This window comes from Anabas testudineus, chromosome 4 (assembly GCF_900324465.2).
Source record: "Anabas testudineus chromosome 4, fAnaTes1.2, whole genome shotgun sequence".
Classification (NCBI taxonomy): Eukaryota; Metazoa; Chordata; class Actinopteri; order Anabantiformes; family Anabantidae; genus Anabas; species Anabas testudineus.
This window is the reverse complement of record NC_046613.1, coordinates 8,879,409-8,894,986: the sequence shown is the minus strand read 5'-3', so window position 1 is coordinate 8,894,986 and position 15,578 is coordinate 8,879,409. Positions and strand designations below refer to the sequence as shown.

General features: G+C 39.5%; 2 protein-coding genes across 2 annotated transcripts; one reads left to right on the top strand and one right to left on the bottom strand.

The window, feature by feature from the left end:
- Positions 1–457: 457 nt before the first annotated feature.
- Positions 458–8,207, bottom strand: LOC113152744 (MAU2 chromatid cohesion factor homolog). Its single transcript, XM_026346169.1, has 18 exons — positions 7,953–8,207; positions 7,547–7,630; positions 7,299–7,394; positions 6,981–7,075; positions 6,402–6,429; positions 6,044–6,199; positions 5,781–5,927; positions 4,682–4,772; positions 4,472–4,575; positions 4,242–4,319; positions 3,686–3,751; positions 3,470–3,553; positions 3,074–3,123; positions 2,878–2,955; positions 2,681–2,792; positions 2,237–2,327; positions 1,931–2,058; positions 458–1,778 (listed from the first exon to the last, which is right to left on the bottom strand). The coding sequence occupies exons 1-18, from the start codon at positions 8,184–8,186 to the stop codon at positions 1,704–1,706; spliced, it is 1,797 nt and encodes a 598-aa protein (XP_026201954.1). The 5' UTR covers positions 8,187–8,207; the 3' UTR covers positions 458–1,703.
- Positions 8,208–9,044: 837 nt separating this feature from the next.
- Positions 9,045–14,606, top strand: LOC113152796 (mitochondrial coenzyme A transporter SLC25A42). Its single transcript, XM_026346241.1, has 8 exons — positions 9,045–9,348; positions 9,712–9,847; positions 11,063–11,174; positions 11,406–11,431; positions 11,662–11,828; positions 12,469–12,585; positions 12,938–13,089; positions 13,196–14,606. The coding sequence occupies exons 2-8, from the start codon at positions 9,761–9,763 to the stop codon at positions 13,519–13,521; spliced, it is 987 nt and encodes a 328-aa protein (XP_026202026.1). The 5' UTR covers positions 9,045–9,348; positions 9,712–9,760; the 3' UTR covers positions 13,522–14,606.
- The last annotated feature ends 972 nt before the right edge of the window (positions 14,607–15,578 follow it).

Below are 15,578 nucleotides of genomic sequence, written 5' to 3'. Positions count from 1 at the left end.
CATTTAAAGTGTCAAAGGTTCAGTGATTTCTCCAGGTGCATGTCGACACGTGGACAGGAATTGGTTGGAACCGGGAGTCGAACCACCAACCCTGGCATATTTAGACAACTGCCCTACCGACAGACACAGTTGCCTCTAGTAGTAGTAAACATGTATTTACAGTACCTAGAGACACAAATGCATCATATGACATTATTGAGCTGCACAGCCGGGTATACAGATAAACTATGCAGCATATATACTTAAATGTGTATACATGTCTTCTAAGTTATGTTCCATGGACAATCCTGCACTTGAATATGAATGGCCCAGTATGGCTTCCTAATAACACTGTCGAATCCATACGACAAAGTATATCTGTAATTCACACAAGGACTAAACCAGCCTGTAAACACAATCAGTTCAGTTCAATGAAGTTATATTTAGAAATAAACAGATAAATGAGTAAATTACAAAATCATTACAAATCCTTTTTATTGAAAAATTATTATTGAAAACAATGTAAGCATTAAAAACTTATGTATTGAATAGAATATGGCTAGTACTCAAGCTTAAACTGTGTCCTTACAGAGTGCCTTAAATACCAAGCTTTGTGATTTCTACACAGGATAGCTAAAATACAAGTCACACTTTACTAAATTGACTTTATAAAATGCAACTGTACAATAAAAGGTTCAACAAGTGGTAAATCTATACAAACATACTGTAAAGAAACCATTTAGTAGAACTATTGAAACAAATTAAAATAAATTTGCTTTGTGAACATCTTAAGATTAGCTCCAAAAGTCTAAACATGATTTGTAAAAATTAATACCTCTACAGGGATTCATATCTTATGGAGTTTCAAAAAATACATTGGGTAAAGGTTCTTTTTTTAAAGGGTATGAGGCAGACACCAAATGATATAAAATCCAGAAGTATTTAAACATCACTCATAAAAAGATCCAACAGAAGCATCTTCTGATCCAAAGTAGAACTGCACACATTGGACTGTGCACTGTCCCCTAACTGCAGATTTGTAGCATCTTACCTAAGATTAGTCTGTGAAAATATATTACAAGAGATCTTTTTTTTATGGATTTTGTGCAAACAATTATTCACCAAGAATTGAAGGTTAGCAACCTAGGTCAGAAACTATTGTACAGTAACTTCCATGCATGAAAAAAACAAAACAAAAAAAAAACAAAACTAAACAAAAAAAAACAAACAAAAAAAAAAAAAAACACCATCCATACAAAAAGGCAAGATGTAAAATATTTACCAACAGTTACAAAAATATCAACATGAATAAATTAATTTCTTCTACATTTTTTTACTGCCCCCCTATGTACCCCATGTTTTTCCAACCAATGGAAAAGAAACCGGGCAAACGTAGAAAATGGGTTCTCTATATCTTAGGCAAAGAAGCCCTTTTATACGTTACTGTGTCCTTCACTACTATAATCAGTCCAACCCTGCCCTCGTGCCTTGTAAGCATCCATGCCATCAGACAATGAGGAATACATGTACAAGAGTAGTCGAAATTTGTTTTCCAACAACTTAAAATGTTATTACAGACAAGAAGTCAAGAAGCTAATAAACTGAAGGGCCAAACTTTGTCAAAATGCTTTCAAGCTACAGTGGTCTCATAGCAGGTTGTTGGGCATCAATCTGTTGCATGTGATAGTGTACCAGCTAGTGCCATATGTGACACAGGAGGTTCCTCATAGCAGGCTCGCAAGACTGGTGGTTGGGCCATTCTGAGCTTGGATCTGGACGGGAGGAGGGCCGTCAGTCCACTGGAAAATAAGATAAATACTGTTACACAAAACTGACAAACTGAAATGAACAAGTGTAAACTTGTAAATTCGATGAAGCACTGAAGTGTGAGATGATAATTGACATTTATATCACATAAACACAGAGAGACACAGCAAGGCGTTTCACTTACACTAATGAGGTTATGCTCAGGCAGGCTGCAGGCAGCAATGTGGTCTTGCAGCAGCTGCTGGGAGAAGTTCTGGTGCATTTGGGCAGCTTCGTGAGCATCTATGGTGTTCCCAAGGGCCTTGTTTAAGTCTGCAAGCAGAACACATGGTCAAAATCTCCTTTCCACCACATGTATCTTGTGAACAGAGACTCTGTTTCAAATATAATCTCTCCAAATCACACCTTTACACAGTAAAGCAGACTGCAAAACATAGTTTATGCAGTCTTTACAAGTAAATAAGCAACCAGTGTAAAGGTCACTGCGTACCTTTCAACAGTGCTGAGGACCACAACTGAACAGACATATCAGGAATCTTGCTGGCGAGTTGCATGGCAGGCACAACCATGTTGTTGCTTTCCTAAAGAGAAAAAAAGAGATATATTAAAGAGTAAAATCCCAAGTTCTCATTTCCATTTAGAGCTAATTAAAGAGCCAACATGCTGCGATATGACGCATGTGTATATGTAAATGTTCATTGTTATTTTTTGTGAAAGGTGACTAAATTGTATATGGTAAGTTTACAGTTTGAACACCTAATCGGTGTACAATGTATTCTTATTTTGGGCAGAATGCATAATGGTTTATAAATGAAGCTCAAGCTGTACATGACACAAGAACAATTTTTAACAAGATAAAACGCAATGTAACACCTGCTGTCCACACCCCTAATCAAGTCAGCTTTAGAGCCATTTTCATTTTAGTATGTCTTACTCTGTGGTTTCCCAGCACATAGAAGATGTGGCCAAGCAGAACCAGAGAGCAGGCAGTCAGTCTGTTCAAATCCTCAGCATTGGACATCTTCAGGGTTTCCCTTAGGAAACGTCTGCAAACACAAGAAAAGACAAATATGTATGAGTGCAAGGTGGCTCTGTGGGTGTGTTTACATGAAACAATTTGTTTAGTCTTACTTGGCTTCGTTGTAACGTCCTTGAAAGAAGGACAGAAGTCCCCTGATGTAGAAGGCCGCAGCACGGAGGCAATGGGAGCTGAATCAAAAAAAGACAAGTTGGTGAATACTTAATAACAAAGAATATGATGGTGAAGTTCTAACAACAAGCTTTTATTTATTTGTATTTATAAACACTTGCAGTCCATTCTCCTTACCTTACTGGGAAGTTGTGGTCTGGGTTTATTCTCTCTAGGAGGCTGTACAGCTGGAGAACAGAAACAAAGGAGATTTTAAACCTCCTAGTCTTTAGTTTTACAATGTGTGGCTGCATTGCCTTAAATGTAGTTATGACAGGACTATATGTAGCACACCTTGAAGCTAAGGTTAGTGCTCTCTGGTGGACAAACTATGTAATGGCAACACTGACAAACAAGTACTTCCTGTAGTGCTCTGTCTGATACACACATCTAATACATACTATACATCTGTGATAAGCCATCCATCATGCTCTTTCACTGAAACTACAATGAGTGTACACTACAACAGTGTAGACTACTTCTTTTATGTGTGGTCCATGGAATTACAGTGTTGCTAATTATGACTTAATTGACCTCCTGGTGTCGGTTTCCTTCCCTTATGTAGACACTGGCCAAGTTAGTTACGATGTATGTCCACAGTTCCTGGTGTGTGGTGAGCTGGAACACAAAAAACATACAGACATATTTCAGACAAGATGAGACAGCAGCTACAGGACAGAGCAAAGTAAGAGAGCCACAGTATTATGTATAATATTAAAATATATGGAAAAAAAACAAAACAGTACTCACTCTCAAGGCTGTGGTAAACTGTGCCTCTGCATTATCCATACAGTTCACTGAGATACAATACAAACCCTAGGATATGAAACAAGCAGAGAGATACTTAGGACCAAGTCTCACACATACAAAATTCTCAAAAAACAAAACAAACAAAAATATACAATAACCATGTTTGGAAAAATGAAGTGACACTTGTTTATAATTTAATTTGAACTTGTTAATTTAACTTACTGTTGCTCTGGTACACTGTAAATGCTAGATATTTAGCATTTTGTTTTTTGCTTAAAAATTCCCTGTTTTTTTGTAAAACATAACTGTAGGTGGGATATGAGTAGAAAGAAAGTGGAGGAAAAAATAAAAAATAAAAAAAGTGAAACAGAAAAGTGACCAGTGAAACATTTTCTAAATATACTTGTCCTCAGTTTCCATTACTGGCTACCAACAGTATTTCTGTCCTCAAACGAGTTTATTACTACTTACTAATTACTATACAGCTGTAGACACAAATGTAAAAGAGCATTTAAGCAGGAAGGAAAAACAAAACAAAGCAAAAAAAACAACTCACTAGTAGCGTGTGAAGCTGAGCAGCATGATTGGTGAATAACCTGGGAGACTGTTGGCACAGCTGACAAACCTGTGAGATCTTCACAGACAGAAAACAGGGTCAGTGTTCCCCTTCACATGCAAATGTACTTTTAGAAGATGTTACAATAAAGGTCAAGGCTGCTAGAATTTACTGGATTGTATCTTTTTTATTTTACCATCAACTGAAGTAATAATTATGGTACAATATACCTCTTGTAATGCAGTTGCCTTGTGACCTGTGACGAGTCTACACATGATTATGTGCTCCAGAAGAATGACTTGAAAGGTAGAGAGGATGGGGCTGCAGTCCAACACTGAAATGAGGAAACAAAACAAAATAATGAGGTGCACATTTCTTCTACTGTTCCACACAGCTTAAATAATATTTAGTTAGTCATTGATGGTAAGTGTGTTACTTACTTTTTAGTTTCTCTAGTTGCATAAGAGCCTTGTCTGTATACTTCTGGGCTTTCTCCAGATAACCTGCTTGCATGGAGTGCATGACTGTCACCTGTCCAAAGGCAAAGGAAAGATTGCACATTTAAAACTGGAAACCAACCTGTAATTAGGTTAATTAAAAAAACATTTCATCCAAAAGTGGTAGTACACAGCAAAGTAAAAAAAAAACAAAAAAAACTTTTACTTAAATTACAGCTGCATCTCATAAGCAACCTTATTTATAAGAAACAGAGCAGGTGTCTCACACGCTGCATGGCATGGTGCTGCGCTGTGAGCACAGGCAACACTAGAGGAGGCCAGGCCCTCATGACACTCTCATGGAGCCTGCACACCAGTATCCTCCTGGAGGTTATTTTGAAGGGCTGTCACAGTGCTCCTTCTGTTCCTTCATGCACAAAAGAGCAGATACGGGTTGCCCTTCTCTGGCTCTGTCGAGCTCTCTAAGTGTAAACCTTCCTGCAACTGCATGTATGGATGTGCCATTTCAAAGAAACTGGACTACCCATGCAGATACTGCCACATACTATAATTAGTGGAAAAGACACCAGCAAAACAACAAAACTTGAGAAGAATCTGTCAGGAAGGATTAGGAGGGGGCCATCTTATGCACTTCTGGGACTTGTTTTGCTTTTGCCTCTCCATTGCACCTGTTGTCATTTTCATTTGCAAAGCATTTGAAACTGATTAATTATCATTTGTGCTACCTAGATGGATTTAGTATGGAATGAATATCCTTTAACAAACCTGATAATACTGTGATGAATAAGTGTTCCCTTCATTTTTCTAAACAGTTTATTTTCATAGCAGCCATGTTAGACTGTGGAACTTCTTGCATGGAACAAGACATCGGACAATAGTCAGACATGCTAGAAATCCAACCAATCAACCGGGAGCAGGATTGACAGACACTAGAATCCTGCTCACCCTGCAGGTTATACTACAACTGGCAGCCCGTGAAAATTTGACGGCTGAGCAGTATTGTACAGTGTCTGCTCACCTTAATTTCATGTTGTTTGAAGAGATAATAACTTAATTAGCAGAAAAAGAGAAGCAGCATTACCAAATATACGAGGACACACATGTGCTCCTTGGGCAGCCAGTGGAAGAGGTCAGCTGGGTTGCTGGGTAGAATCTCATCATCGTGGAGTGTAGAGATAGTCTGGATACACTGTTGCAGCTGCTTCAGACACGGCTTCACGCTCTTCACCTGGTGACGCATGGACATGATAAATCTCATGGCAGCATTATACACTCAGACTTATGTCCCTAAAGTCAATGGATGGCATGCATTCTGATCTTTCAAAGACTCTCAGCCAGGCTTACCTGTCCAGCATCCAGGTAGTGTGTGACCTGTAGAACCAGGAAGAAGACCCTGAGAGACTCCTTCTGGATTGGGTTTCCCTGCCAGTTTTCTACAATAGTTCCACACAGTGTGAGCAGAGGATGTACCTCCCCAAGCTTCCTCTCCATCAGCAGCAACTAGAAGATAAAGAAAATAAATGTTACAACAACATAAAACAAAAAAGCACAGACTTTGTGTTTTTAGGGGGTAAGGATTATTGTCGAATACAAATGTATTATTGTGACATCAGTATATATAATAAAAACACATTTACAATAAACTTGTGACTGTAAAAATGTGTAACAGCACATATAAAATTAACTGTCACAAATGACTCACCATTCCTTTACTGAGGAGAAACAATGCCCTAAAAAAACAAACAAACAAAAAACAAAAAAACATCAAGTCAGGGTTTTTTTTTTTTTTTACCATCACATTTTTTGTTCTTAGTAAAGACTTTTGTACATTTATTACTAGCAGAGCCACAGCAGTGTTAAGGACAAAACCATATTAAAAAGTACTCTTACAGTAGCTGGTAAAATGTGTGCAAGAACAGGAGTCGTTATTTCACTAAATATTAAACATTTTGAATGGATCCACAATGAAATGAACATAAACAAAATAATATATTGCAGCAACGATTTAAACGAGATAACATTAGTACAATTCAGTCGTCTCTTTTTAGCCACGTGTTACTTCATCATACACAGCATTTAAAGCCAAGAAAACACAATGAGGCCAAACAGTAAGCCTAGACATCCTAAAATACATATTTTGCCACTGAAAATTAGAAGACGAATGAAAAGTTACAGACATGGGTCTCTTTTATGTTAACGCTTGCTTTCATCCATGCCGTCAGAATAATGGGAGGGAGTGCATGTCTGAAAGTGGCTTAACAGAAGATCAAATAAGATGTACCTGGTATATTCTGAGCCCACCACTCGAGCATACTCAGCTCCGACCCCCAGAAGGTCACACGCTGACACCAAATCTTTCTCCAGAGTATGAAGTTGCTGAAAAAAAAAACAAACAAACAATATTTACATTCTTACAATCACTTGATATCCTTTTACTACTTGTAAACAACGTCTCAGACAAAGGTCAGGTGTGACGACATTGCGATGAGGGCAGGAACCAGAGTCTAGGCTGTTGCGAATCTGCTCTCATTTCAACTCAAATGCTTGAATGGTTGAAACAATGCCATCCTTACAGCCACACATTGATGCACATACATACCGCCAGCTGAAACAGCAACCTGCAGTGCCAGTACGGTGTTTGCTGTGAGATCTGGATGGCCTTGCGCAGGAGAGGTTTTGCAGAGTCCACCAAATTCTGAAAATGAATATCACAGTTAACAATCAGTAATAAATATCAGAGCTGCACAGTTCATGTCTAGCTTGTATGGGGGAGAGTTGAATGTATGCCATCTCTACTTCCACATCCCCCTAAAAAATACTGAACACTAACATTAACGAGGGCTTTACCTGTTGGCAGAACAGTTCAGACAAGATGCTGGCAGCTTCAAATTTGACATCTTCAAACTGCGGGACTTGCTGAGATATAAACCACTGCAAAAACGATAACACAAACAAATGGTTAGCGGCGTCATTTTGTTGGCGTTTTCCAGCTTTCTGTACCAATAGTCGCCCCACACAGCGGCTAACACTAGAGAAACAACGAAAGCGGTCGGCTCGGGAGAAATTTATTAACACAACAACTGATAAAATGAATGCAACGTGTATTGCGTTTTAACTTTCTTTATAAATATAACCTTCCTGAATGAACAGCTACTTCAAGACTTCCGCTATTCGCTATTTCTGCTGCCTGCGGCCTACACCAGTCGGCCTCTCCGCTGCATCCCCGCTCTTTCCCAGATCGACAATCCCTCACCGCTTTCTCCAGGTGGCTGCGGGCCAGCTCGCTGTTCTTGGTGTGGTGGTAGAGAACCGAGCCCAGCTGAAGATGTGTCCGGGCCTCGATCCTCTGTGGGGGCTTAAATTGAAACACGGCCTGTAGACAGTGCACACAGAGACGAATTTTAGGCGGACTGGAGGTTCGGAAATGCTCCGCAAAGCCGAGTAGGGCGAGGTACCAGCGCTCCGGGGCCTCTACGTTTGACGCCATTTTCCCCCACAACAACAAGTTTTTCAGCTCTATAGCCAGGCTCCCGGGTTGCCAGGTTCGGTCAAGTAGAACCCACCCGGTCAAAACATCAAACCAATTCTGCTTTTTCGGTAATTACGAATGACTTCCAGTTGTTAATGTGATTTCATAGAGCTTTTTGAGGACTTGTGCTCCAGTACTAGCGTGAATTTATATAAATGTCCTCATAGGGTACAGCTATTTTATTGTAAGACAGCGGTGCTTTTTGTAATTTCCATTTTGTCAGACACCACACACTTTGCAAAATACACAGTAAACCAATATCTCACATAGATAATTATTAAAGTAAAAACTTGGCTTGGGCTAAATGAGTTGAGTATTATTTTAATAATTACGATATATCAAAAAATATATAATTACTACTTACAGTAGTAATGTTGTGTACATTAATGTAGGCTACTTTAGTTGTGATTATGTGATTTTGTGGTTTGACTCGTACTTGATGAAATCAAAATGCACTTTTGTCCTATTTCTGAGAAAAATAGAACTAATCACCAGTTTCACTGATTGTAATAACATTTTAATAAAAGTTTTTATTTATTTATTTGAGGCAACCCAGGGTGAAATTACACACCACAATTATTACATCAATAATCGTTTCAAACGTCCACATACATTTTATCCTTAGAAGCCAAGTCTATAATAAATGCAATACAATAAACATGCATACCTGCTGTAACGGAGGTGGTAAAGATATGTAGTTGCACAGAGTGAACAAAGCTGGCAACCTAATGTTGTACATAAACTCGCGAGATTACCTCCTGAAGCGGGATTACCTCTTGGGTATTGTAGTCCAAAATACTGGCATAGTCTGTCCCAGTTTCTTTAAGACCTTCAAAAGCCCAAATAAGCTTTTGCGCAGAACGAAGCAGGAGCTCCAACGAAAACACAACACACCCAGCCTGGGCTTCAGGTTGACACTTGTTCATTTATTTATATGTGATTACAGCTATCATCAGGGACGTGAACACAGCGCGCTGCCACTTCGGAGCGTGTGGCAAGTTATACAAGCGTCGGACCAGCCTGCAGCCAGAAAATAAGACATGTGTGCAAGTATCTGCAGGGAGGACTGGTGACATCTCGAAGATCTGCAGACACACGGCCCTTTTAGGCACAAGCGAAGGTAACAAATCGCAGCAAGGAGTCATTTTACAACAATATATTTAAATTAAAACAGCAGTGTACACGTCTTTTTATTTATTATTTGTGCAACTCGGATTTGGTTTGTTTGAGGTGTGGTTAAGTTAGCTGCACCCATGAATTGAGATAGGTCAGTGTGACGATTCACTAATGCAGTTTATTGGGCTCTGCGCGAGTAAATAACGGCGGATTGATCTTTTGGATTTGTTTACAAGCCAAGCTGCGTGTGCACGACGTGCTATGGGCGTTTACTGCGTGTACGTGCAGTATTGTGAACGCACCGAGGCAGCGGGCAGCGTGTCTCAGCAATCGTCCCACATTTCATCTAATGCACTGTCGTTTGCAGTTTGTTTTCCTGACTGAGTGCCAGGCGGCCTTGGCCAATCTGATGACACATGGCCCACCGTGTGCACGACCGCCCGAGCCGTCTGCCAGTGGCCCAGGCCACCGTGCTGGCTCTGCCGCCTTCGAGCCAGGCAAAGGTGAGTGTGGTCTCCGTTCACGTGTTCTGCTCCGATACAAAACACGGCAGATTGCAGGGGTTTGTGCCATGGCAGCTGGCACACGCATGGCATTGTGCAAGTTGTGACTGAATTGCATATATATATATATTTTTTTTTGCACAAGCTCAAACAGGAACTTGTGGTAAACTGAGAGAATAAAACGGTGCTTTGTCAGTTGTTTGTGTACTTTGTGTTAATGCAACCAAACTTACTTTCATTTGAGCTGTAGGTGCTATTTCTTTCTGTCTTTTGTTATATTTCTGTCATAATGCAAAATGTCCTCTCAGGCTTTGTTTTAAAGGCCAGGTGGTACTGTGGTGCAGCAGAGCCTTCCTTTTAGTACTGTTACCACTACTAGTACTAGTACCATGCTTCTCCTGGTACTACTGTATGTAGTAATGGTATTTAGCAGGGAGGTGACAGCTGGTCTGAAGCCGGCCTTAGTTTACAAAGCAATGCAGTAAGTAGCCTTGAATAACAGGAGTCATAACAGATAATAGCTCTAGTATCACAGAGCTTAAAGACTGTATGTGTGATTAAAATATACATGTTTGTTGTTTGTTTTTATTCTAACAGCGACCCCATTTTAAAACAGGACCAATCTGCTTGATAATACTAAAATGTCCATTCATTTTGGCTGCAGTTGAACTTGCAAACATATGTAGGTTGGAGAGGTTGACTGGTTCAATGATAAGCTCTAATTTTTGCTCTATTTAAATCATTGACCTTCCTCCACATGCATATCCAGGACTCTAGCGTCTCAATTGCGAAACGTGTTTGTTATTCATGCCAGATGCTTTGCTTATCAAGGGGATTGTTTTATCGGGTTCAACTGTCCCTTTTCATCTGAATGAACGCTCACGCATACGTAAACAAATGGCTCGGCTTCCACGAAGAACAGGTCGGTTCTGTCGCTTGTGATTCTCTTTTAACAGCTGAGTCACTCTGTAGTCAACAGATTTCACTGTTGTGTCACAGTTAATGCTGCTGAGAGACAGACACTGGAAGGTTTGTGCTGATAAGTGTATGACTTGTGCTTTTCTTGCTTGTCAAGATCAAACATGCACCTAAGGAGATCATGCGTGATCACGTTCCTTATCCATGCTCCAGTAACCACTGGAAGGTTGCGAAGATATCTGGAGTTATGCCCAGGGTACCACCACTCACAATACAAACATGTGTGTGTCTAAACAGGACCTGAGGACAAGATGGACCACTCTGGACTCCCTGCTGTGTGGTGCGTTTGCAGGAGCTGTGGCCAAAACTGTAATTGCACCACTGGATCGTACCAAGATCATCTTCCAAGGCAAGGCACTCCATAAATGTTCTAAATATAGATGTAGATAAATAGACTACACGTGAGTGACTTGAATTCTGTTGTGTGTATGAAAAACAACTGCTGTTTACTACTTGCATGGAAGGTTTTCGCTGACTGTAACTGTTACCTAATTGTTAATCCTCTTATTAGATGTTTAGCCTACATGTTTGCGTGGGTTGTTCAACCCTGAGATTGACTCTGTCTGTTGTTGTTCCACAGTGTCCTCAAACAGATTCTCAGCTAAGGTGAGTTCAGGCGTCTATCCTATCAGCTAATTAGTCATTGATTAAATCTAGATTCATTCAACTTAATGTGAGACTACGATGTCAGCAGCACAGAGGTACAGCTACTGCTGAAACAATGAATATACAATAATAATACATATGAATAAACAATTTAGATATTTGCACAAACACCAAAGCATTCATAGTTATGGCTTCACGCTATCTTTATTTTATTTTGGCACTGTCTCCAGGAAGCCTTCAGACTCATCTACTGCACCTACATGAAGGATGGGCTGCTCAGCCTGTGGAGGGGGAACTCTGCTACCATGGTGAGGGTGATGCCCTACGCTGCCATCCAGTTCTGCTCCCATGACCAGTACAAGAAACTACTCGGGAGCTACTATGGCTACCAGGGAAAGTGAGTAGTGTTGTTTTTGTACTCACTTATTAGTGGTGGTATTGTATTTATTTAATTGTGGTGTTTTAGAGGTGGGTGGCATAGGTGTGAGTGTCGATGGTTGTAAAATTGGTTGTAAAGTTGCATGTTTTAAAAGTTAAACACCATGGGTGAGTTTGTAGCTGGTGAAGTGGCGTTCAGGACGTCATTGACAACCTGCCACTTTGATGTAGTTACTTTTAAATCCTCTTACCTTTAATATGGTGCCACCATGGGGACACATTTTTAAATTCCCATCAGCCTCACCTGTTTGGTGCTGATTGTAAAATGTTAACATGCTGGCACACGCTAAACCAAAATGGTCAAACATTATACAGTACCTGCTAAACATCAGCGTGTTAGCAGTGTTGTGCATGAACACCGGAGTTTCTGAGAACTGAACGTAAACTTGCAAATTTTTTGTGACTTTGAACTTAGTTTAGAATTTAGTATGAACGGGAGCTATTTAATTTTTAATCTCGCTCTTGTGAGGTGTTGAACTTGCACAACGCTGGGTGTTTCCTCAAAGCACTGCTGGGCAGTACAGCACCACTTTGTTGCAGAACCTTTTAATAAGCAAAAATAAAGTTTTGTTCAGCTTTAACTTTGTTGCTTGTTTCAGAGCTCTGCCTCCTTTCCCACGTTTCCTGGCTGGCTCTCTGGCTGGCACAACTGCTGCCATGCTTACCTACCCTTTGGACATGGTGCGAGCCAGGATGGCAGTCACTGCCAAAGAAATGTAAGCTCCCACCACCTCCCCCATCATTGTCAGATAAAAACAGATACTATATCAGATGCCACATCTAAACTAGGCAGGTTGGCTTTTAGCATGACTAGCTTTCTCCATTATGGACAAATTTAGCTCAAGCAGGCTGTGACTGGACTACAGCTAGTCTAAACTAGCCTCAACTGTTTTGTAGAAGCAAATTTTACACATTTTTAAATAACATTGTTATGAATGAATAATTTTGTGTCTAAGCATGACAAGAATTACGATACAGATCTGAGTTTTCCCTCAGTACTGAGCATAGTATAAAAAATGGTAGGTCGCTTTGGACATTTGTTAAATAAATGTCTTTGTCTTGCTACAGGTACAGCAACATCATGCATGTTTTTGTGCGGATCTCTCAAGAGGAAGGCGTCAGGACTCTTTACAGAGGCTTCACTCCCACAATCCTGGGTGTTATCCCATATGCAGGGATCACCTTCTTTACATACGAGACCCTCAAGAAGCTGCATACAGGTAATGAACGTTAATGTTTAAATTTTTGTATTTGTGTATTAAGTAAAGTAAATTCAACTCTTGGATATTCAACACCTTGTTTCTTCGTGTGCCTTTTGCACTGTAGAAAGGACTAAGCGCGCCCAACCCTACCCATATGAACGCTTGGCCTTTGGAGCCTGCGCAGGCCTTATCGGACAGTCTGCCTCGTACCCTCTGGACGTGGTACGTCGGCGCATGCAGACAGCCGGAGTGACTGGCTCATCGTACGGAACAATTCTGGGGACCATGCGTGAGATCATAACTCGGGAAGGAGTTATATGTGGACTATATAAAGGCCTGAGCATGAATTGGGTCAAGGGGCCCATTGCTGTAGGGGTTAGCTTCACCACATTTGACATCACACACAACCTCCTGCTTAAATGGCATCAGATGGGCTACTTCACCCACTGAAGCAGTTTGGAGTCACAGACGGGTAACCAAAAGCACAGATGAGGTTGGAATGATGGAGGTGGTCTAGTTTGTCGAATGGACATAACAAGTCTCTGCACTCAGCCAGTGCAGGGGCGTCCTGCTGCACATTCCTGTTGCCTTCAGACAGGATGTCAGAGGAGTGGATGAGTGAACAGAAGGACAGGAGATTTGGTGGGCTCACTTAAAAATGACATCAGTTCTCCCTTGAAAAAGAGGCTGCTGACCTCAACAGGATTTGTTAAATATATTAACATAAATCAAAATGTAAAAGTCTAAAGCTGGGGAAAGAGATTAAAAGAAAGTGTCTTTAAATTGTCGTTCACAATCAAAGTTGTGTGATGATTTCATGCATGTTATCATCGAGGTGGCTTATAGCTTAACAGTGGCACAGTGGATAACCACCACTCTGTTTTCAATGGATAGGGTGGACTTTGTGTTCTGTTAAAAAGATAATGCTTGCACTTTATTTAGACCTGCAAGGTTGATTTTTGATTTGTATCGTGTTTCATCGTGTACCTTTCACTCTGATTCATTATTTCAACTAACCTGATCATGCAGGGGGGCATCATTTATGCTTTTTAACAACAGGGGGATCATGCAATAAGATTTGTTTAAATTTTGAATTTCATGACAGTCCCAATGTGGATTGTATGCAGCAAATGATTGTTAGAGGTAGACCATGTCAGCAGGACCACACAGCACTAAGGGGGGTGTGGTATTATCATGCCAATAAGTGGAGGGTAATCAAATAAGAGAAATCAATCTATTTACAGTGTGTGCATATGTTTGACATATGGCAGATGTTGTTATTTGTGCATGTATACATTACATTTTTATACTGTGCTCACATTGTTTCATTTACTTGATTTTGAGGTCATGTTTCTTCAAAACGACTAAATATGCAAAAGCACTTAACTCCAATTTATGTGAAAGAAGGCGTACTTGTACCTTTACTGTCAAGGTACATTTCTATGATACAGTATTTCCAAAGATATATGTTTGGAGTTATTTGAAACAAAACTGACCATGTAATAAAATAATAAAGTGTTCATACACAACGCTGAGCAATGAATCCTTTTGTCCACTTGAGGGGGCCATGTGATAAGCAGAGGTAAACAGCGACCCTAAATTAGCAAATGACATTTGAGGGTGAAGAGATTTTTCTTTTTTGGCCACACAACAACTTTAAATAGACAACAATTGCTTTTTATTTTTAATTTTAGCTAAAACTGTTGTATGAACTTAAAAAACAACAACAACACACACTAGACTAAAAATATTAACAGTTTAACAACAAACAAAGCATTTTTGCACATTTTCTGCTAAGAGATTGTTGTGCTAAGTTTTACAATAAAAATAATATCCGATGCATCCCATGTTTTAAGTATTATTGTAGTAAACATGCAATGTGCCATAATCATTTCTGACAACACTTTACCCTTCTAGTGCTATAGATGGCAGCATTGAGTAGAGTTTATCCTTCCTGGACCGTTTTGATGTTAGTTAAGCTCTGATCACATCATGGCCTGAACTTGACCTGCCTTCTGCTCAACAATATACTTTTACTCCTATTTTACTTCTTTGTCTTTTCATCTGCATAAAATGTGTGTTTTTTTTTCTGTTAATGGTGCAAATAATGTTTTTATGAGTCCATCGTACAGAACAAATCGATGTGAAAAGAAAAACCAATATGTAAATTCATACAAAAAAACATAAATATGCTATAAATAATTAATGTATTGCTATTTTCCTTCAAGTTTGTATATATATGTTTCTTTCTTATGTTGACAAAATGATGCTAAAAGTGAATAGAAATGTGCAAGACAGAAATTGATAAGCCATTTTGTATTTAGTTTTATTTATAAAACACGTTTAAAAAAACAAATGCTAATAAAAAATTTCACAGTCAACAGAAATACCCATAAATTAACATATTCTATTGTAGATTTAGAAAAAAAAATAGATTCAGCATCACATGTATTTTCTATCTATTTTAAATGTGACAAAAGAAGTTACATCCATCAGTCTAAAACCTA